This window comes from Hippocampus guttulatus, chromosome 9, assembly GCF_054856545.1.
Source record: "Hippocampus guttulatus isolate MCC_2025c chromosome 9, RoL_Hgut_1.0, whole genome shotgun sequence".
Lineage (NCBI taxonomy): Eukaryota > Metazoa > Chordata > Actinopteri > Syngnathiformes > Syngnathidae > Hippocampus > Hippocampus guttulatus.
The window spans coordinates 2,255,041-2,277,876 of NC_141269.1; the positions used below are offsets into that span (position 1 = coordinate 2,255,041).

The 22,836-nt window shown below is 41.8% G+C and overlaps 2 protein-coding genes and 1 long non-coding RNA gene across 7 annotated transcripts in view; 2 read left to right on the forward strand and 1 right to left on the reverse strand.

The window, feature by feature from the left end:
- The first annotated feature begins 1,283 nt into the window (after positions 1-1,283).
- Positions 1,284-4,874, forward strand: LOC147199813 (uncharacterized). Its single transcript, XR_015101925.1, has 2 exons — positions 1,284-1,340; positions 4,402-4,874. It is a non-coding gene; the product is annotated as an uncharacterized LOC147199813 (long non-coding RNA).
- Positions 3,723-9,221, reverse strand: tnip2 (TNFAIP3 interacting protein 2). Its single transcript, XM_086121136.1, has 6 exons — positions 8,599-9,221; positions 7,257-7,550; positions 6,418-6,504; positions 6,061-6,324; positions 5,571-5,687; positions 3,723-4,743 (listed from the first exon to the last, which is right to left on the reverse strand). The coding sequence occupies exons 1-6, from the start codon at positions 8,890-8,892 to the stop codon at positions 4,444-4,446; spliced, it is 1,356 nt and encodes a 451-aa protein (XP_085977262.1). The 5' UTR covers positions 8,893-9,221; the 3' UTR covers positions 3,723-4,443.
- A 4,533-nt stretch (positions 9,222-13,754) lies between these two features.
- LOC147199815 (dorsal-ventral patterning tolloid-like protein 1) overlaps positions 13,755-22,836 on the forward strand; it is a 30,538-nt gene continuing 21,456 nt past the window's right edge. For 2 of the 5 annotated variants that reach the window (XM_086119539.1, XM_086119543.1), the window contains exons 1-2: positions 13,755-13,892; positions 16,261-16,719. In XM_086119539.1, the coding sequence (XP_085975665.1) occupies positions 16,578-16,719 (142 nt within the window). In that variant the 5' untranslated portion in view covers positions 13,755-13,892; positions 16,261-16,577. Of the gene's footprint in view, positions 13,893-13,914; positions 14,983-15,643; positions 16,720-22,836 lie in introns of those variants that run through there. The other 3 variants (XM_086119542.1, XM_086119540.1, XM_086119541.1) reach the window with 3 other exon arrangements.

A 22,836-nucleotide genomic window follows, 5' to 3' on the forward strand; every position in this document is an offset into this window, starting at 1 on the left:
TCATAGACGACAAGTCCCCTCCAAACCCTTAGGCTGTACTGTCAAGTTGAGTATGTCTCGTAGTGATAGAGCTTGAGGAAGTGAAAGGTCGCCGTGTGGTTGTTGCCTCCTTTGAAAGGTACGCGGAGCACCAAAAAAGGGACGGACGCCAGTGTGACACATGATGGTGTCTTTTGATTACATCATGCAGCTGGAAACTCAAGTGACTCATGCCTCCTCGTGTTCATTTTGCCCTCAATGAATCAAAGAGATGAATGGAACGCTCATGTGTCACCTTCAAATATGCAAATGCAGGCCGGGCGCTTGTTTGCGAATATGCAAATGATCATAACACAGCAAGGGAATGTCAAAAAGAGTTCCCGGCCATCATTTTCTTTGATTTATTTTTAGGCAACGGCGGTTCGGATGATGGATGGATGGAAAACTTTCCCAGAAACTGTTTAAACAGACACTTCATTAAGTACACCTGCAAAATGTAAAATATGCCTCATTTTCACATTTGTCCATTCAAATACACGATCGAATAAACAACTTGTTTGCCTTTTCATACACCCTCATGAAAGCAGGTCTATTCCCAGATGCACAAATGTAGTGTACATCCACGCATTGTGGAAACGTCGGTCGGTCCGTTCGCATGCATGCGAAATTTAACTGCCTTAGTGTTGGGGGTGTGTGTTTGTGTTCTTGCACGCGCGTGCGTTCGGTTTTGTGTAAGTGTTTGCGTCTGTCTCTGCGTGCTCTTGTCTTTGTTTGCCTGTGTGTGTGCGTGTGATTGTGTGTGTATGTTGTGCGGAAATTCCCATTCCCAAGATTAAAGGTAGTCACACAAAATGTCTGGCAGCCTTCGAAATGGTTGCAAACGTGGCATCACTCAAAAGTTCCCACAGCAGTGAGGTGGGCGACTTAGAAGCTGATTTTTCCGCTCGCGTACTGTATGTAAGTTGATGTGCGTAGGATACATGAGAGGATATACGTGTGTTGGGGGAGTGGGGGCTTTTTTTGGGGTCTTTTCTTTGAACCAAATGGCACAGTTCGGATAATGACAGTCATCGTCACCACGTTGCGACGATGTGGGACGGTGGCGAATGCTAAGTTAGCATCTTCACATTTTTTCCCAGGTGTTTTATGTACATGATATATACATTGGTATAGTACTGCCCAATTATATTTTCATGAAATTAGGTATTATTTTTGACATTGTTACCTTAACTTCACAACTGTATGATGAAAATTGTAGTGTTGTTCTCCAAGATACGTACTTATAGGAGATACATTTGTGTTCAGGTAGTCTGAAGCTACACCTCGCTGGATGGATGGATGTCTTCGTTGTTTTCTAATCTGTAAGTACATCATGTGCTTTTTGTAAGACAGTTTGGGGGTTTTCGCATTAACCACAGCGAGCTGTTATACACCACACACAAGTTGTGCTTTGTGTGTCATTTGCTAATGTGTCTGGTCCTGGGAATAATCGTTTTGGATATGACCTTAGTTTATATTTCATTTGGACTTTTTTTTTATTATTATCAATTAGTTTTTGAAGCAAGTTTTCTCGTTTTTATCTGTTTTATTTTTTATGAAAAAGGCTTCTTTTTGTGTGTGTTTGGTGTCAATTAGTTTTAGTATTGGTTTTAGTTTTTTTTAATACATGGTGTGTTTGTCGAGTGCACCAAGTATTGTTGAAAAAATAATCATAAAATTCTCAAACCTATGACCTTACTTTTTCTTACTTTTTCTGTACAGACGTACAGTAATACCAAAATAAATGCCCTTAAGAACTTGCGACGCCATAATTATAACCATAATCATAGTTAGTTGTACAAATGGAAGATGCCGTTTCAGTTAGTTTTCGTTTAAAAATCATTGTCGCTTGTATTTTATTTTGTTAGAATGTTTTTTCGATGTTCATTTTGGTGGATTACAACAACTTTGGTCTTGTCACAGTCTCTGTGTGTATCTCTGTGTTTGTGAGCGAGCGTGCGTGTTGGCATGCGTCTCCATGTTTCAGTGAGTCTGTTAGGGTTTGTGCATCCTACTTCCTGTGTGTGAGCAGGGGATGTCCGACTTCCTGCTTCAACTCCACCGAACCCGTGACAACTGATTCATGCACTATGTGTGTGTCAAACTGATACTACACACTGCTTTGTTCCCGCCGTTTGCTCATTGTGTGTTTGTAATACTATACTAGTCATCTGACAGTTGGTGGGTATGTGTGTTGTGTGTGTGTGTGTGTGCGTGTCACATGACCCTGTCAGGAGGCAACGGTGAGGGGTTTTCCCCACCACCCGCATATAAATGCTACATGACACGCTCTGGGGTCATCGACCTTTTTAAAAATCAAGCTACATCTTGGGTTGTGGCTAATGCAAAAGACACTTTTGAAATTATCCAGATGACTTAACTATGCTATAATAAATGATATTGATTGTTATTCCTCACCAAAATGATCAACAATATTTTAACACGATAGAAAAGAGATACATATCAATAGCGCTGATTTAACTTGAGCTCTGCAAGCGTTAATATTTTCAAATGATCATTTCGACAAGTTCCGAGCAAATCACAATGCCCCATTATCAGTGAGATATTTTTCTGAACAGGCCATGTTGGCGACCCAATATGAGCCGCCACTCCTGTGAAATGGTGTTTTTGGGCGGTGGTGATTTTGCATTAGGGCTATGTGTGAAAGTATCCCACGAAATCCTGCAGCCAACAATGAAAACGGGAGAAAAGCAGTCATTATGAATGTTTTTCAGTAACTGAAAATATGATCGCAAAGGCAACACACAAATGCGAAAATGCCCTGAAAGACTATAGGGGTGTTCACACGGCACACATTTGCTCCGGCGCTGCACCGATGTATTTTGTTGCGATATATTTTGCACCGCAGCAAATTGTGTGGAGCGTTCACACGTACAAAGCCGCTGAGCGTGTCTGCACCGGCACATCGTCGGTGCAGCCCCACTTGCGTTCACACGGCAGTTTCTGCAGCGGAGCAAAACGACAGAAAACAAATGAGCTGTCGTGTTGGTTCTTTTTAAAACGTATACACAACTCAAGCGACTACTGGACAGGGACGTCCTTCTCCTTCTCGGTCTCCGTGCCTTCTGCTCGAGAGTGACCGCCCCCGAAAACGTAAATCAACGATGACTTCAATGACACTCAGAAAAGCAAACACGTAATGCGCCAAACAGAAAATCAAGAGAGGAAATCACAAAATAAATTATATGGGGAGCGGGGGGTTGTGAACACACAACAAAGGAACAAACTACACAAACAACTCCGAGACAGTCCAGTCTTCTACAAAAGGAAAGATGTTACCAGCCAAGTCTTGTGTCGTTATTAAACAAACACATGGCGGAAGTCCGACAGAGCACGAAAGCAACGCATTCTCGCCGTACGTAAACTCTTCACAAGCATTTGCTCTGGAGCAAATTTAACCCAGTTGCGTTCACACGTGCAAATTTACACCGGTGCTGCTTCGCTAACGAGCATTTGCTCTGGAGCAAATTTTTAAACCACCTCCGTGAGGTGGATCAAATTTGGTCCGGTGTAAGCTGTTTTCCGGGGCTACGCCGGAGCTAATTTGCACGTGTGAACGCTCTACTGGGGCAGCCCCGGCGTAGCACCGGACCAAATCTTGCCGTGTGAACACCCCTTATTTGAAGCTAAGCAAAAGCGTATTAAACGTCCCATCAATTAACAATGAAAATGTCGGACAGATGATCATTTATGAAATATTTTATTATAAAAATAGACGATCAGCTCAGAGGGAGGGGGGAAAAAAGCACCACACCTTCCAAAATCGGGTCCTTTGCATACATTACAAATTAAATAAATACACTTCTATATTTTATATTAAAATAATCTAACAGTAGAACTATATCTTATGGCTTTTGTGTATGATAATAAATTATGAATAGATTTCTAGCACCAAGTTAGATTTTGTGATTCAACAAGAGAAAGCTTATAAAGTTTGCATTCAAAGTACGCGAATAAAGTCTTTGGCGACCATTACAATGATTGTTTCCGCTATTGTGATCATAAAAGTATTTTTTTTCTCAAGGTTTACCATTTATCAGAACAAACTCTTCAGCTTTTCAGTTTGATGGAAATATTTTGATTTTAAAAATGCTGTATTCTTTTTCCGCATCGACCGAAACCGACTGAGGCAATTAGGCTAACAATATGTACTTGTCACCGGTATTGGCATCGAAACTATCTGTTTATATTGACGGCAAAAAAGCAGAAAGTAGTCAAGCAAATAACGACGATAGGTTCCCGCCCCAAAATACACAAATTTGCCTATTCCAAACCACACGGTGGCCTAAGACTTTAATGCGTGACCTTAGCTCAAAGGCTTAAATGACTCTCGCCAATAATAAAAAAATCATTTTTGTTCAGGTTGAGGTATTCCATGTAGTGCGCAAAATGTCCCAGTCGTGCTCACAAGGTGGCGCACTCCTCGCAGTGGTTGAGATAGCGAGCGGCGTCATCCTCGCTGAAGGTGGCCAAGCAGCGTGGGCACTGCAGATCTGATGGGACCTCCATTCGGGCGGCATCCTGCGGTAGCGCTGGTGGCGAGGGAACCGCCGCGGAGGGAGCCAACAGACGTGGCGTGTTGTTCCGGGCCCCCGAACAATCCCCAACGTCCCGGTGGTGGCGTCGCGAGGAGGAGGACGACGAGACTCGGTGACCGATGTGCACGTGACACACGGGGACCTCCCTGGTTTCTCGAGTCGATCCCTGCCAAAGACGTTTTGTAGCCGTTAGCGTGTTGTGAACACGTGACGAACACCCCCCCATGATTGGACATTAATGATAAATGACTGAATAGCATCATGGAGTTGTGAAAATATAAAGTGCATGCGTAACGAGTCTGGTTCCCGTGACCATTTTTTTTTCATAACTTGCAATTTAATTGTGTTTAAGAAACTGATTTTTTTTTTCTTGAAAATCTTGCGTGACTCCAAAAAGTGTACGACTTGTGCTCTGTTATGAACTGTAAACTATTCAGGAATAATCACCCAAAAATATCTGGTTACCGTGGCCGCAAAAATGAAAATAAATTCATTACATACTTTACGCATAAAAAGAAAATCCCTAAAAATTTAACAAATACGTCCGACAAGTCTAGCATCTGCCACTGAAAAAAAAATACAAAAACTGATAACAGCTACCAAACAAACACAAAATTTGAGTCGTTTATTTCCAAAATAGTTCCTGAAAAATGCAAAAAAAAATGTTTCAAGAAAAGTTTAAATATCATAACCAAAAAGATGTCCCCTTGCTCTTAACATGTAGAAAATAAACCTTAACATTGTTAAAAAAAATATATATACAAAATACTGGTCTATTTTAAAAAGCCTGTGACTAATAGCAAAATTGTTGGATTGTTTTTTTTAAAAATCCGAAATACAGCCTAAAACCTCAATTTCTGTCACCAAAATGAGACACTAAAAGGAAGTATGGGGGGGAAAAAATCGTAAGAGTACAGTTTCAGTGACAGAAAATCATTCTAGCAAAAAAAAAAGTGTGGGTGCATTGGCAATCGTTAGCTGTTGGTTGTTCACCTGTTTGTGTAGTTGCTGCTTCAAGTGACAAATTTGCTCCTTGAGGTCTTGAATGCGTCCCTGAGCTCGCTCCCGGTCGGCCCGCTCAGACTTAAAATCTTCCGTGTAGATGAGTACCTAAACCAAGCAAACAAACCAACATTTATTTTCACATTTTTGAAACTTTGAACTTCACACCGTCAAAAAAAGTTTTTAAAAAACAGTTTAAAACATTTGGATTTTTTTTTTTTAATTGACATTTGAAAATATTTTTCAAAAGGGTTTCAAAAATGTACATTAAAGAGTTCAAATCATTTAAAAATGTAAAAAAACAAAACAACAACAATTAAATTAAAAAAATATGCTGATAAGCCAGCACCAGGTTTTCCGTGATCGAAACGACTTTTGAAGTTGACAGAAGGGCTACAAACGAATAGATTTTTTAAAAAATTGTTCAAAAACTGGTTCTTTCTAATGTTAAACAATTGTCCGTGGTGAAGCTCGCACCGACCTGCTGCTCCAGCGTCTGAATGCGTTCTCTGTCTTTGCTGCTGGCTTCCTGGGCTTCTCCTCGCAGCCTGGCGCACTCGCTCAGTTTGTCCTCCAGCAGGCCGTTAAGTCGGGAAATCTCTTGATGGAGCAAAGCGGCACCGGCCGAGGCGAGCGAAGGAGCCAGCGGCGTCGCTGCCACACTCTTGAGCCGCTGGCACAGTCCTCGGATGTAGTCCTCCCGGCTGGAGTCGTACTTCTGCCACTGCGAGTTCAGGCCCTGGACCTGAAACCACACAGCGGTTGGAAGGCATTTCGCTATGATGTTTTTGTTTTTGTTTTTGTTTTTTTAACACATTTTTTTCACAGTTTTTCTTACATAGGCAACACGCCGCTTCAGCTGCCGAGTCTCGTCCTCAAGTTGGCGGATTTGGGAATTCGTAGATCTGTCAGGTGACTCGGGTGGCTATATGGAAATGAGGGATGGAATTAGCATTAAAATCGGAATTGAAGATTTTATTTGTTATAAATGTGTAAAAACAAGGGGGATTTTTTTGTTCGCGCTGAGGACAAACTGCAAGCAGGTTTGCATTCAAATCCAAAATGTTTTTTCTGTTAGCACTGTCGAAAAATTGCTTTCGAATTGCAAATAACTTTCATTTCAGTTTAGTAATTGACTCGTTCGACGAGGTAATTAGCAGTAATCAAAAACCCACTTCTTGCCTTCATGTTCCTCAGCGAGTCTGACCACTTTTCATATTTGCGTTCTTGTGAACAGATCATACACGTTACCGTTACAGTTTCACCACTAATCGTTATCATATCGTATTTTCTCTGCAAGTCTTACCACTTTTTGTGAAATTATCATTATTTTAAACATCTTTGCAAAGTCCCCCGCGAATGATAATTATCATTATCCTATCGTATGTTCCTCTGCGAATCTCACCACTTTTTCTGCAATCATTACTGTTAACCAATCGAAGGGGTGCAACTCACGATGAGTTTAATAACCGCTTGATCTGTCGATGATCAAAAATGGTCAGATTCCTTTGATCGTTGACTAATTGGTGATTAATCATCGAACCTCTATATCAACTTATTGAAATATTTTTGTTCGCGTTAAAACACAATCTTTCACCGATATCAAAACATTGACACAAAGTGTCCGCACAAATTGTTTCTTGTCATTGTTGTTGACAGACGACGGAGGGCGCCCACCTGCGTCGCGGCTTGCTCGCCCGCCTGCGCCTTGCCCGCTTTGCTTTTCTCCAGCTTGGCCATCAGCTGGCGGCACACCTGGACGGTGGCCCCCAGCTGGCCCCGTAGCTGCTCGGCCTCCTCGGCCAGCGACGTGCACAGAACGGTCCTGGTGGCTTCGGCCGAGCGCAGCCTCCGGAGCTCCAGCTCCTTTTCGGGATCACCGTTCAATTCCCCGGGGCTCTTTGTGCTGCACTTGACGCTTTCCACCTGCTCGTCCTTCTGACGCAGCTGCTCGCTCAGTCTCTGGATCTCCTGGTAAGAACACTTGCGATCACTAACCAAGTTTGTTATCAGTGTTTAAAAAAAAAAAAAAAAGGCAAGACGGATTGTATTCCAAATTCAAGATTTTGGGGGCTATTGTCAAAATTTGTGTTAAAATCCACATACAGGAGTGTCCTTCACTTTGGTTAACATTGTGAACCATTCAAATGAAATTCAAATTATTTTTGTTTTTTGATAGTGTTGTGAAAATTTATTAGAAAAAAAAATCCAGGGTATCTTTTTTTTTTGCATTTGTTAGCATTGTGGGAAAATTTGTGTCAAGGTTGCAGTGAATTCAAAGTCTATTTTTGACAGTGTGAATTATTCAACTCGATTACAATTTTTTTTGCCCCCATTTCTGTTAGGATTATAAAAGACCAGTCCACTCATTATTTCTATTATATTTTATAAGCATTGTAAAAAAAAAATCTGATATCTTCCTTGCATTTGTTAATATATTGGAAAAACTGCAATGAATCCACATCCAAGGATTTATTTTTTTTGATTTGTTACCATTGTGAAAAGATGCCTTATTCAGGATTTTTCCCGGGGTGAATACTGTAATTGCATTAAAATCCACACCTGGAATTATCTTTTAACTTTTGTTAGAGTGCTCAATAATTGAGTTAATAAACATGTGACGTTTTTTTTTATTTACTACATTTTCTCGTATGGTGACTACGTCCCACAAACGTTTTTCAGCCGAATTTTTCTTATCTGATTCTGACATTTTTTCCCCTGTGAAAATACAACTTCATTTCTGATTCGATTCACAAAAAAAGATTTTCCTGTAAAACGGTTACATTTCTTTCCTAGAAGAATTCAAGTCTTTTAACGTTGATCGAGGAAAATACTGCCACCTTAGCGAACAATAAAAATGGTACTTTGACATTCCCGACACCCCACATCTCTTCCACGCGACCCAGTTCGACACCCTAACCCACAGTTTGAGAAACCCCGCTTCAGCCAGTATTAGTCATGCTAATAATAATCATCAATAACTACAAATTCATTCAATGAACGAACTCGAAATATGTACCTCTTCTTGTCTGACCACTTTCAAATCCGTCTCGTTGCTCTTCTGCTTCAGCTTGTAAATTTCTTTGCACAAACTATCCAGCAGAGACTTGGACGGCCCGACCACCACCGACTGGTTGTCGCCCACCGACAAGCAAAGCCTCTCGTGGCCGGCTAGCCTCAGCTTGAGCTCGGCTATAATGTTGTCCTTGGCCGCCAGCTGCTTGGCCAGGAGCTCCATCTCCTGCCGGCTTTCGTGGTACAGCGTGTTGAGCGTGCTGTAGCTCCGCTTTTTGTCCGCTTCGGCTGGGTCCATTCTTGCGCGAGGCTCGATCGTGGTTTGAATTGAGTTTTAGTAATCCACCACGCGACGGTTCCCGACCCGCGTTTTCCTCTCGAATGTATCCGAGGAAGTGGCACTGTTGTTAGGGCGGTGTGGCTTCACGCCGTCGACGATAATATAACCGAGCGGGGGATTTCCTGGGGAACTTCCCTTGGAATTTTGGAGATTCGTCAAAGTGAGCACTGTGTGCCCTCGCAGACTCACCGTCTCCGAGCGACATTATAAGACTTAATTATAGTGTTGTTTTGTTTTATCGTTTTTGAATGAACATTCCCCTCAAAATCAGAATTAATGGCGAGCTGAAGCACCGGCGGCGCGTTCAAAAACTGCGGGAAACGAAAGATTCGAAATCGAAATGAGCCTTCGGCGAATTTAAAATGAGACAAATATGAGTACATGTTTGTCAAATTACTCAACTATCGACGCTGACGTTAACCAATGGGTGTTTGGCAACAATTTTTGAGCGGAACGTTGGAAAGCGCTGTGTCCCTGCGTAGTTTACAGGGTTTCCACACGCACCATAAACGCGGCGCTGTTACGAATTCCCCTGAAGTTCCGACAAATACACGATACAACATGTTTTTGTGTTGTCATTGAATGCAACATGGCCATATATGGGAGATAATCGCTGGGTAAATACTCGAGCGTGTAAAGTAGACGGTGCATTCAACATCTGAAGGGAATCCGAAAGTTTTAATTTCTTCAGCCAAACTTTGTGTCTGCCTGAAACAGCTGTTTTTGAAAATTTAATCGAGCTTCCAGGAGTCGATTTGTGTAATTTAAAATGCCACGCAGCAGAAAAAAACCCCATCAAGGAATTAATTTGAGGTCGTGAGGATACAATATCAAACTCCTTTTAGAATCACCTGTTTTGAAAAATATTTGTAGGTTAATGGCAGGGGTCGGCAAATCAAAATGTTAAAAGAGTCATATGGGACAAAAAAAAAACAAAATACAAATATGTCTGGAGCCGCAAAAAAAAAGCATTCTATAAAATTTACAATGAAGGAAACACATGCTGTATTGTATGTTTGTTATTCATTCCTTTGTTGTGTGTTCACAAACGCCCCCATAGAATTTATTTTGTGATTTCCTCACTTGAATTTTTATTTTGGTGCATTATTTTCGCTTTTCTTAGTGTCAGTGAAGTAATCATGAATTTCCGTTTTTCGGAGGCTGTCTTTGAACGGCTCTCGAGTTGAACGAGAAGAGAGAAGGCAGGAGTCAGACGCAGACTTGTCTGTTTGCCTAGACTGTTAAACGCATAAATAAAGTGTACGTTTTGAAACACAAGCACCACAGCTTTCCTTTTTTGTAGCTGCAACATGTATCTATATCTATTTGAGCTATATTAGCCTACTATCAAAATCGTTTTCAATTTTTTTATAAAGCTAGATGTCGCTAAAGAGCCGCATGCGGCTCTGGAGCCACGTGTTGCCGACCCCCGGTTTATGGACATGCGTCACAAGTAAACGGCAACCTTTTTTTACATTTTACACCCCTCTACTCTGTCACCTCATCTTACTTGTTCGGCAGTAGGCAAGTGGTCAAGAATGCGGCCTGTGACCGCAAGCAATCAGGTTTGAGTCCCTCATTTGGCACCCTTCAAACTCTGTTAGTTGAATGCATGGCTCCACCCTGTGGACATATTTGGTATTACTACCGTCTGCTGCCGCTCATTGAACCCTGATTCTTTTTGATGACGTAATCGCACGTTTTCCCCAGCTGTATATGAATAAAACTACTTCACTAATGATACTCAACTGTTAAACATTGAACCTCAATGAATGTTTTAAAACAAAGAGTTTGAATTTATTTAATGCAAATGTAGTCTTGTACTTAAAAGTTAATAGCCGAACGGTATTTAACAAATGCAATGGACTGCATTAAATAAAAGTTTAAGATGCTGTCACATTACAAACAATTTGAACATTTAATTCAACAGATTTTTTTACAAGTACCACTAGTGGGAGTACCACACCTTGGGAAGGATAATTCAAAACATCTTTATTTGACACAACAGCTGTTGCTGTAATAAAGCACTTGACAGAACATAAAATAACAATAATACAACAAAACATAACACATAACATGAAATGTTGTCACTAATATACGTAAACATCAATCTTTCAAGTTTTTATTTCTTTACCTTCTTATTCTTTTACTTCTTGTTGTGTATGCTATTTACACAAATGAATCATGTCAAGACAAATAATACACATGAGCATTACCTTTCTAATTGTACATTTTAAAACTTTCACTTGTGCACGAGCAAAAAGCACAGCAACACTTCAATTGTATTTTGACGGACTATGTTTAAAATTTACATTGAAGAAGCCAAATAAGCAGTTTGGGCGGCAGATTGCTAACACTGCACATCGATAGCTAATTAGCCTGAGCGGAGCAATTAGCAGCCACTATTAGCATATTGACGTTGATGGCAAAGGAATGAGGTGATCTTATCAAAGTGGAAAAGTGATAGCGTGGCAATGTTTGTCATCTGTAGTTCCCTCCTACGTCCTGTAGAAGTAATTTACTACATTTGTTTTAGGTTGTTTTTTTTTGCCCAACTTACTTCTTGATCGTAAAGTCTTCTTTTTTTGTCCTTTTGGTTTTGTTTTTTTATCAAAGTTGCTTGCCTTAAAGGACTGAGTTCATCCAGGAGCCCAGCATCTAAAACATGTAAGATGATGGCCTTCGAGGGCCCAAGTTGGACACGTGTGATTCACAGTGACATCTGCATTTTTCTGTCCTCTGATTGGTTGAGCTAAATAGACCGCTATGTCTACCCATGTACTTTTCAAGAAAAAAAATTGTCAGGCTAGGTCAACTTTGGTAGGAAATGATTTTGGGGCACTTTGAGAGCAGCATGTGTGAGTGCAAGAAACACCTGTGCTTTAGTCCCTTTGAAAAGACCCCCATAAAAAAAAAAAGCCACTTTACATGTCACTGAGAGGAAACTCAAAGTCACATTTGCGCTACATTGACAGACACGTTGGGGAGAAAAAAACGTGTGTCATCGGTTTCTTACCCTCCCACTTCCCGCATACTTTACCGTAACTTTACGTGCACCTGTGCCATCTTGTCATTCCAGCAAACATCCTTCAGGCCATTATTCTTCTCCTCCGATGAGGTCAAATTGTTGCATCACAGAAACACAACAAGAGGTGTGATGAAAAACAGGAAATGAGAAGCTAGGGGAGAGAAAGAATGCACAAGTTGTCATGTAAACGGAGGATTTCCTTTTTGGACCTTGGATTTCCTTCTCTTGTGAAAGCCACATTTCAACCAAAATGACCCCAAACGTCTCCTTCAAACCAAAGTGCAACTTTTCTGTATCTTTTAGGTTGTAGCTCTCTCAGACTTTTTTGCGGGTTTCCACATGATAGACATGCTTACCAAATTTCATGTAGCTCAGTGAAAGGGGCTTTGTGGGGCTGAATTCTTAAAAAATCTAGAGTGCAAATAACAGATTCGAAATGGCCACTTGAAACCAAAATGGCAATCTTTCTGTATCTAAAGGGCCATGACTTTTTTGGCTTTGAAGGAAAAAAAAAAAGAATCCGGGGCTTCCACCCATTCCACTTATGAAACGTCATTTTTTTCCCGAGGATGCAGACTTCAGTAAACTTTGGTGAGTTTTTAAGTCTTCAAAAGCCCTGAAAATGTCCATTGACTATTCTTGGCTAACGAAGCAATTTTTAGAGGGCCTTCGCAACCCTTAATAAGAATGCTACCATATCTGCAAACCACAGCACTTATTCTCCACTCTCCAATGTGTGTGTGTGTGTGCTGGCTAAATGCTGGTGAGGTACTTTCACGAAGTTTCAGGGACACACGGATCGATGTTGGCTTAAATAGGGACTCAAATACCCGCAGAGAGCATTAATCTCAATAGGTTGCATGCTGTCTAAGAGGAGGACATTTTGCTGATCTGGACACATATTAAGTGTGTGTGTGTTTGTGTGTATGAGTGTTTTTTGTTTTCCTCCGATTGAGTTTTTCAAAAGCCAAAGCTTTTGTTTGTTTGGGAAAATTAATCAAGGTTTTTGTTCTCAAACTAAAAACAGGCACACAAAACATGCACAGTGAAATACACACTCACGCAGTATCACACACGTACATGCCGCTTACGAACACACGCGTGTAACAGACTAATACACGCATACAGAAACAAACACCTGCAACACATACAAAATACACGATACACATACAAAACCAAACACAGCACACAAAATTAACTTCCTGCACTTGTAAGACAATCATAACAATAAGACAATACATAAGGTTAAATGGTTATTTTTTGGAAAATATTCTCACACTTAATTGAAACTGATGAACTAAATCAATTAATCAGAATACAACGATTGAAAACAATTTATGAATTCGATTTTTTTACACGCGTTTGACGGCTAATGCTTATTTGCAAAGCGATGAACTTCTTTTTGAACTTGTGCCACTTTCACATGGAAGATCAATTTTACTAGTTTCGACTTGAAACATTACCTGTACATTTTTTATGATAACTGCAGTTTGACCCAGGAGCAGACTAATTCTATTCCTATTATTTTCCAATGGGAGAAATTAGATGATCGTCCTGGGACAGGATTTACTGAATCTTTCGATGTTCCCTAATTTGTGCGTGTGTGTGTATGTGTGTGTGTGTGTGTGTGTGAGGGGATTTGCAGCGGCCATGTTTGCAGTTGGACAGCTTGCCGTTGGATTGGTGGTGTGACGTCAGAATGGCGCTACCTGTAGAGTACCTCTGCTGCAGGCCGGGATTAGCGGCAGAGGGACAGCGACCGATAATCTCGTTTAGTCGTGGAGGTTGTGGAGTGTAGTATTGGTGGGGTGGGGGGGGGGACCAGCAGAACCATACCAATGCATCCCCCCACCCCCCCACAATATTCACCCCTCCCTTTAACTCCTCACTCCAGGACTCTGAAGAAGAATGGCATGATGGGAGCATGGAGGTAAGCGTTTCGTGTGCGTGTGCGTGTGTGTGTGTGTGTGCGTGTGTGTGTGTGTGTGTGTGTGTGTGAAAGCGAGCGAGCATGTGGCGGGAGATTAGCGGCGCTTGTTGACAATGTTGCCGTCAATGCAAAAACAACGAAGCACATTGCTGTGGAAATAGTTTTTGTCCCAGTTTTTAAACGCAGGGCAGCACGGGGGACAGTTGGTTAGCACTGCTGCCTCACACTGTTGTGGTTCACCATTCAAATTTTGCTGTGCATGTTCTCCATATGCTAACATGCAATTGAAAACTAACAATTTGCATCTCGGTGGTGGTCGCGGTGTTAGTCTTTACACAAAACCCATACCTGAACACACGCGTGCTGCTGTAGACAGAATATATTAACAGTATACTCACAGGCATATATTCTTTATCCTTTCCGAAGACTGGACAATAGTACTGCTGTCCTGAGGTGAGTTTTGCAGAATCTCCGTTACAGTACTGTATATCATTATACAGTCAAACCTTGGTTTTCGAACGTCTCGGTTCTCGACCAATTCGGTTTTCGACCAAAAATTTCGAGTTTTTTATGCCTCGGATGACGAACACATTTCGGATCTCGAACAAACTGAGCGCACTTGAATGCACCACTTGACTCCTCTCGCCTTCCTTACACGAGGAAGTGACGCTTACTCGGGTAGACGAGGAAGAGACACTTCCTCGTGTCGCTTTCCATTGTGAGCAGACGAGTTCAATAAACTTTTTTTTTAATAGAGCGTGGTTTCGGTTTTCGAACAGCCTTCTGGAATCGATTATGGGCGAAAACCGAGGTTTGACTGTATCTGTCTTATACTGCCCCCAGGTGGCCAAGGTGGATAATGAGCAGCACATCTGAAGGAGAAAGTGTAACAAAAACATTAAATTACTTTTAATTGTACTGAAATATGTCATTACTGTATTTTTCAAAGTATAATATTGTAGAGTGCTGTTTTCCACGATTTGTTTGCTCTCGGCCGATGAAACGTTATGCTTTTGTGACAAGCCTCATTGTCGCCTCAGACGGAATCAGCAGTCATCCTTGCTCAGGGGGAGAAAACCCAGTTTGAAAGGTTTGGAAATAACCTTCATGAAGCACCTCAGTACTGTATACAACTGCTTTCTTTTATCATCTTTCAATATGTGCGTGCAGCAAAATTAGCTAAACAGTTTTTTTTACACGCTGCTGGTGTTTGGTGGCTATCTTGAGCAAGGCAAAACATTTTCAACAATATGTGCGACCCGACACTGATGTCTTGACTAACAAGTGCCACAAGATGGCGGACAGCCTGACGTATGGTCTTCTTTCGATGGCCCGCAGTAAAATATTTCCTTTGATTGATTTTGTGTAAAACGCTAAGGTTATCTCCTGTTAGGTTCACTCTTAAGCGTCTATCTATCTATCTATCTATCTATCTATCTATCTATCTATCTATCTATCTATCTATCTATCTATCTCTGTCCGTCTTGCACAAGCTAGCTGATAAAGAGAGGTAGAGCGGTAAATAACGCGTATGTGGGGATATGTGAAGGAGAGACGACAGGAGAAGAGAGAAAGTCAGAATCAGAAAGATTTTCAAGATGATAAATATTTAAAAGACAACACGACAGAGAGATAGAGCGAGAAAGCGACAATGAACTTCCTGGAGAGAGAAAAGGGGAGGTTTACATTTAGAGAGGGAGCGCGACAGAACGTGTGAGTATACAGTACAGAGACCTTCGTTGCTAGAGAGAGACACACACACACACACACACATTGAACTTTATGGGGAAATGTGTTCGCGTGTGTGTGTGCGTGTGTGTGAGAGAGAGAGAGAGAACGAGAGACATTGAACTTTATGGGGAAGGGTGCGTGTGTGTGTGAGTGAGAGAGAGAGAGAGAGAACGAGAGACATTGAACTTTATGGGGAAGGGTGCGTGTGTGAGTGAGTGAGAGAGAGAGAAACACTTTCGAGGGAGTGAGCCACTGAACTTCAAAGGAGACAGAAATCGAGATACATGTTTTTTTACATTCAAAGAGAGAGAGAGAACACGAAAATGACTGTGAGAGATAGAGAGACGTTCATGTCGACATTGAGAGAGAGGGTGAGGAGAAATGAAGCAAGGTAGACGCACACATACACTGTCAGACTTACTCGTAGAGAGGTGACAGTACTACCGTAGTGAAAGAGGTCTACACGATACATCGACAATCTCGTACGGTAGCGTGTTAGTGTACTTTAGTTGTTGTACAACGTAGATACGTGTGGGCGCGTGTGTCTACGTGCGTATGCGTCCGGGCGGATGTTTGGAGCAGGAGCCCGGCTGCGTTTTCTTCACGGACCTTCTTCTTCTTCTTGCGGGACTTCCAGCTCGGTGGTGCGGGGTGACAGCCCCTCGGCGTCGGCACGGCGGCGGAGCGCGATGGGGGGCTCACGGACGAGCGAGACCAGCGAGGACAACAGCACTTTAGCGGCGTCCTAAGCGCCGCTCACCGGGGGACCGGTGACCGGGGCAAGCGGGGCGACCGCCCGAGGCGAAACGGGGGAGCCAGGTCGGGGCAAAGGCGTTGGAGGAGCCGCTCCCGTCCCGTCCCGTCCTGTCCTGTCCCGCCTCTACTCCACTTGCGCTTGTTTGCCGGGAGGGCTTCGTTCGGATTGAGCCAGTCCCGCCAGCGGTGGTCACCAAGATGCGCTGCTTGACGCTGCTGCTGGCTGGCTTGAGCGTGTGGGCCAAGGTGGGCTTCTGCGTGGACTACGACGACCGCGATTACGAGTACTACGACGACGACAGGCCGGATGCCATCGACTACAAGGACCCCTGCAAAGCTGGTCAGTCGCAATACATTGCACTATTACTACTCCGTTACTTTATCGTCATGCTGATACTCCGTGTGCACGTGTGTATTTATGCGCGTTTGACAGCAGCGTGCAAATCAATAGTTTTACATCATTTAGTAACCATTATATGATATCCAAATGGATTACAGCCATCCTTGAGTATCGCCAAATGTAGGTATTTTTTGTTATTATTTTCAACTAATGATCTATACATTTTTTCTCTTCCTGGTATGTAAAAATGGGTTTGCATTTTTTGAAAGAAACCACGTACCTGAGGTATAACAGCCTATCAGGGACAAAAGGTGTCACTTACTTCACCGCTATTTAAACGTGGTGTTAATGTTTAAACTGTTGCTAATGTTGAGGTGTCTTACAATATATATCTTGATCTTGAGAAATGCAGACATTTTAATGAACACCTTCCCTCTGACCGTTTTCATGTTCAAGTACTACTTTTGAATGCAAATATATTGGTATGAATAAGGTCCAGGATGCTGCAAAAGTCCTTGAAAGTACTTAAAATGTGAAGGCATTGTGTGCGTATATGTGTGTGTGTGTGTGTGTGTGCGAGTGTGTGCGTGTGTGTGTGTGTGTGCGTGCGTGCGTGCGTGCGTGTGTGTGTGTGTGTGTGTGTGTGTGTGTGTGTGTGTGTGTGTGTGTGTGTGTGTGTGTGTGTGTGTGTGTGTGTGTGTGTGAAATCGTGAATGAGCCATCACAGCAGATGAGGAACATCTGGCGAGCGGACGCGGGGATGCGCTCACACACATTTAATGACAGACAGAGGCTGAACTGAGAAAACGTCATGTGTGCATGTGTGCACAACATATAACGAGGGACAAAATTCAGGATTACCTCGCAGATACAACCGAAATGCTCACGTAAGCTCTAATGAACGTGTTTCTATATATTTTAGTGTGTTTCATGTTTAAAAGGATTTCACTAGTGCATGTGAATGAAAAAAAAATCGTGATATTAGCGAGTCTTGATATTTTATTTATGTTTTTATAATTTTAAAAACTCAAATGCAAAATTTATATACTGTATATAGAATATATTCATTCATTCATTCATTTTCCGAATCGCTTAATCCTCACTAGGGTCGCGCGGGGTGCTGGAGCCTATCCCAGCCGTCTTCGGGCAGTAGGCAGGGGACACCCCGAATTGGTTGCCAGTCAATCGCAGGGCACACAGAGACGAACAACCACCCACGCCCACACTCACACCTAGGGACAATTTAGAGTGTTCAATCAGCCTACCATGCATGTCTTTGGAATGTGGGAGGAAACCGGAGTACCCGGAGAAAACCCACGCAGGCCCGGGGAGAACATGCAAACTCCACACAGGGAGGCCGGAGCTGGAATCTAACCCGGTACCTCTACACTGTGAAGTCGACGTCCTAACCACTGGACTACCGGGCCGCCCCGTACAGAATATATATATTTACAATAATATTGTACTGTATTGGGGATACATATTGGGGATCTCCCCCATTAATCAAAAACAATTACAATGATTTTAATTAATGCAGTTGGCACGTCAACAAAACTGTTTCTATCATCATGTTGTGTAATCTCCCTGGTGGAGGTGACGGTGCAGATATTAGGGGCGGTGACGGGCTAAATAACAGATGGCTAATAAAGGCTAACCTCGGAGGCACCACGAGCAAAGTGTGACTTTACAACGCTAACAGCACAGCCAAAATGTGACGAAGGGCATCCTGTGGGACAGCTAAAATCGGGAGTGGGGCGAAGTGACCGCTAGCTTAGGAACAAGAACCACCAAAGTGTTAGCTCGGACGCTAACTTAGCGCAGTGGCATGCAAAAGGGCGGGGGGGGGGGGGGGGTTGGTATTCAGTATAAGATTTTTAAAATCTTCCTTCCACAACCACACCGAAAAAACAAAAAATTTCAGGGGACATCATATCTTCATGTGCTCACCTCCGCCATTCACTATTTTTCACACGCCACTGACTGCAGTTTATCAATAGCTTGTGTGAAGGTGCCAGATGGGCGCAAAATGTTTGAAGTTTTTACGTTCTAATTTATTAATATATTGCTCTTTTTTTATATAAAGTATAGTATGATGGAGTGATGTTTTTCCATATAAGGAAAACATCAAACAATTTGGGGGATAGGGGCTACACAAAAAAGTAGCGAGTGGAATGGAGCTCAATGTAATGGAGTAAAGTACCGGGAGTGTTTTTCCTTAACAAAAAGACTCATGTAAAAGTTAAACGTATGTTGCATTTGAAGTACTCAGACAAAATGCAATGTATCTACTCAAGTAATTATAATGGAGTCAATGCATTTTGTTTCTACACACCTCTGTCTACACACTGACTGTCCACCAGCTGACACACACACACACATGCACACACACACACACACACAACACATTCCTCACATGACAAATACATAAAGCTGACAACCCTTTGCCTGTGTGCACCTTACTTTCATCTGTGTGTGTGTGTGTGTGTGTGTGTGTGTGTGTGTGTGTGTGTGTTGTACAAGGAGACAGTAAGTCTACATATGTCGGAAGGAACTGAGCCCATCTTGTAGGTTAAAAAAAGCAGAGGCACGTTGGTATTTTTACGCTGTATAAATGTACTGTACATAAAAGCCTCATTGGCTGAAGGATGTTGACGTTGACTGCAAATGTGTTTGTGTGCGTATGCGCTTTTTCAAAAATGTTTTAAAGAACATTTGGGCTTTTCTCCACAACGTCGTCGACTTTCACGCATTCATGATCAAAAGGATCCACAATATCATTTGACCGTGCAGAAAATGTAACCTTGGAATGCTGCACATTCCAATGCCTTCATTGTGCTGAGTCTTCATTTTTCAATGTCACGCACCAGCAGATGTACTGACACACAAAGCACACATGCGGATACATGTGGCTTGTAACCGCATGTACACCGTGAATATGATAACAGATATTGACAGTAAATCTATTTTTGCTCTCAATCCCCTTTTAAAACAAAATAAAATTTAGTTAAACAATTAACTACTCACCTCCGATTCCAAAAGTAGTTACCCATGAATTTGTCGTGTGTATATGATAATATAAGGTGATCGTACATTGATGGGTTCACAGTCATACCCTCCTGACTACCGGGAAAAAAAATGTTGTCCAATCACATTTATTTTGAAATTCCCCAATCTATGTGAAGTAATTGGACTACTCCAAAAGAAATTTTTGAAATCCCACTACAGTTTTTAAACAGGCTCAAATACACTTAAAACAACTCAAACAACACTTTAACGTGTTCATAAGAGTCTTATAATTAAAATGCCAACAACATTTCAAGACAAAATGTGTTTGATAAAAAGTATTACTTTTCCTCTTCCCATAAAAAGTGCTTGCACCTAGGGAAGCCATTTTCTTACTTTTTCGAACCCCTACAAATTTGATATCATTGGAAAGCACTGAATGTCCTCTTTAGAGTAACAAAAGGAGTTAATGAGATTGGATGCACTGGGTGGGAGATATTTAGGTTCACAAATGTCCTCTACAGAGGACAAATTTGAACTACTGGTAGTCAGGAGGATAAGACAAAAAAAAAAAGTTTGACACCCCTGACCTAACACGTGTACTCATGCGCCCATTGTTTGTATTAATAGGTGCAGCAGATGTACCAACAGATGCAATACATGTTCCAGTATATCCACAGTTCAAGTAGCGCATGTATACTAATACATAAATGCGTGTAGTATTTTCATGCATGTAGTAGTGATTGCGTGCTGTATAAGTACTAAAAGGAGCAGTATATGTATCAGTATGGGCAGTAGACGTTATAATCCATAAATCATACCACCAATTCATACATTAAAGGCCATGACATGCATGCAGACAATGTGTCTCTGGTGCCTTGAGATACGAGTTTATTTTATTCCGTGACCGTGCTTGAAACTCAAGACATTTGTGCCCCGAGTCATCTTTTCCCAATGAAAAGATTGAAAATGCCATCAATATGTGCCAGATTCAGCCCAAAAAATCTAAAATAACTTTATTGAATTTGTAATGTCAGTTTTTTTAAGGAATAACATTCCATTAAGTTGTAATTTGTGACGCAATTTAATAACCTAACTAAATAGAATGTAAAAAAAAAAACATACCGGTAGTTCCCACATCCTGATTTCATGCTTGGACTCGACTTACTGTGCTGCTCCGACTGGTGAACCTGTCTTGGCCACAGGGGGCAGTATAACACTGTCATACTGACGATTTAATCAACCAATATTAGTTCTTTTAAACTGACAGATTTTAGTCATTTTTCGTCATTAGCACCCGCCCCCATTCCCCCATAAAAAATGGTCGTAATTTCCCGATTTTTCTCTGCTCTTGTTAAACAACTCCGAAAAGATAAAGTCATGTAAACAGGGCAAATGTTCTGCCTGTAATTTTTATCTTAAATTTTCTACTGCCTTACGTGACCAAAAACACTTCATTCTATAAATTTTAAAATGAATTGACAGTTTGATTGCTTTTCGGAATTGTACGATGCCAAATATCGGAATGGGCATAGACCTCAAAAAAATCCTTGCAGGGTCAGGTCCTACGAAGAAAACAGATGAGGTACTTTGTGCTCAGCGCGTTCCCAACATCGGCGCTCATTTGATTGGCCGATGAAGTGGACGGGGCCAACCAACGGGGCACAAGTGAACATTTTCAAAGCGCTTCAGCGCGCTCACAAGACGCGTTTGCGGCCGCTGACCCCTGCGCCGTTGTCGGAGCGCGTCGCTATTCCGCCTCCTGTTTTCACTGGGAAAACACGAACTTGGTACTAAGCACTCTTTGCCTGTCTGCTTATCTCCTCCGAGGCCCGCACTGCGAGACAACACGCACACAGATGTGCTCTTCCAACTCTTTGTGATTTCCTTAATGTGGCCACACACACTCACAAGCTGCGCTCCCTCCATTCACCCGCGCTTATCTCTTCCTGGTTGTCTGCATCCTGCTGCTCAGCTGGAGATCACACACACATACGCGGAGGGCTTCCAAGTCATTCATGCTTCCTTCCATAATCACAGCTCTCAAAAAGAGCTCTCTCTCACACACACACACAAACACACACACACACACACACACACACAAAGTCCGACTGGAGCTGCAGGGGTTTCTTCACTTTCTATGCCAGGAACCCAAAAGACAAAGCTTCCTTGTTGTCCTTTTGACACAGGCAAGCATGGCGAATAGTTAATGCACTATTTAAAAAAGTAAAATGAAATAAAAAGTATTTATAAATAATTCAGAGCGTGTCACACAAAGGCATCAAAGACCACGTTTGAGCACCTGTAGCTCAAATATGTGATTTTGTTTTTGTCAAAGGTGGAAAGTTGTGTTTGCTGCGGATAGCGTCAAAATGATCGACATTGTCTTTGATGAGTTGTATACATTAGATCACGGGTGTCAAACTCAAGGCCCGTGGGCCAGATCTGGCCCGCTACATCATTTTATGTGACCCGCGAAAGCAAATCAAACATGTCCACTTCCATGATGCTTGCTCAAATCTCTACCAACATTTAAAATTCTCATTTAATAAATTAGAGACATATTGTAAGCATTTTCCTGTGATCAAACCCCTCATTACAAAAATTTAAACAATAGTTGAATAAATCGTTATTATTTGGTTTCAGTCAAAATGGCCCTCCAAGGGAAACGGTAACTAAAATGTGGCCTGCGACAAAAATGAGTTTGACGCCCCTGCATTAGATCATACAAGATACAGCATTATGTTTAGAGTTTATGAAAACATATGCCAAGTTGGTCGAAGATCAGCTTGTTTTTGTGGTTTGGGGAAAAATCACAGTAGTATCCAATTATAAATGGTCACTTAGTGTCTTTGATGTTTACAAAGATGTATGCTGTTTATCAAAAACTTCAGAGCACCCTTAATAATCAAAGACACATATATTGTCTTTAATGTTTACGAAATCACCAATGCTAGTTTTGTTGACAACCAGTTTGTCTTTGACATTTATGAAAATGTATATATTAGCGGACTCAAAATTGCCTTTGATATGTTTGAAAATCTGTCCGACAGCTTTTGCGAAAGCTTGAAATGTTCGTTGATGTTTATGAAAATCTGTATGTTTGCTCTCGAT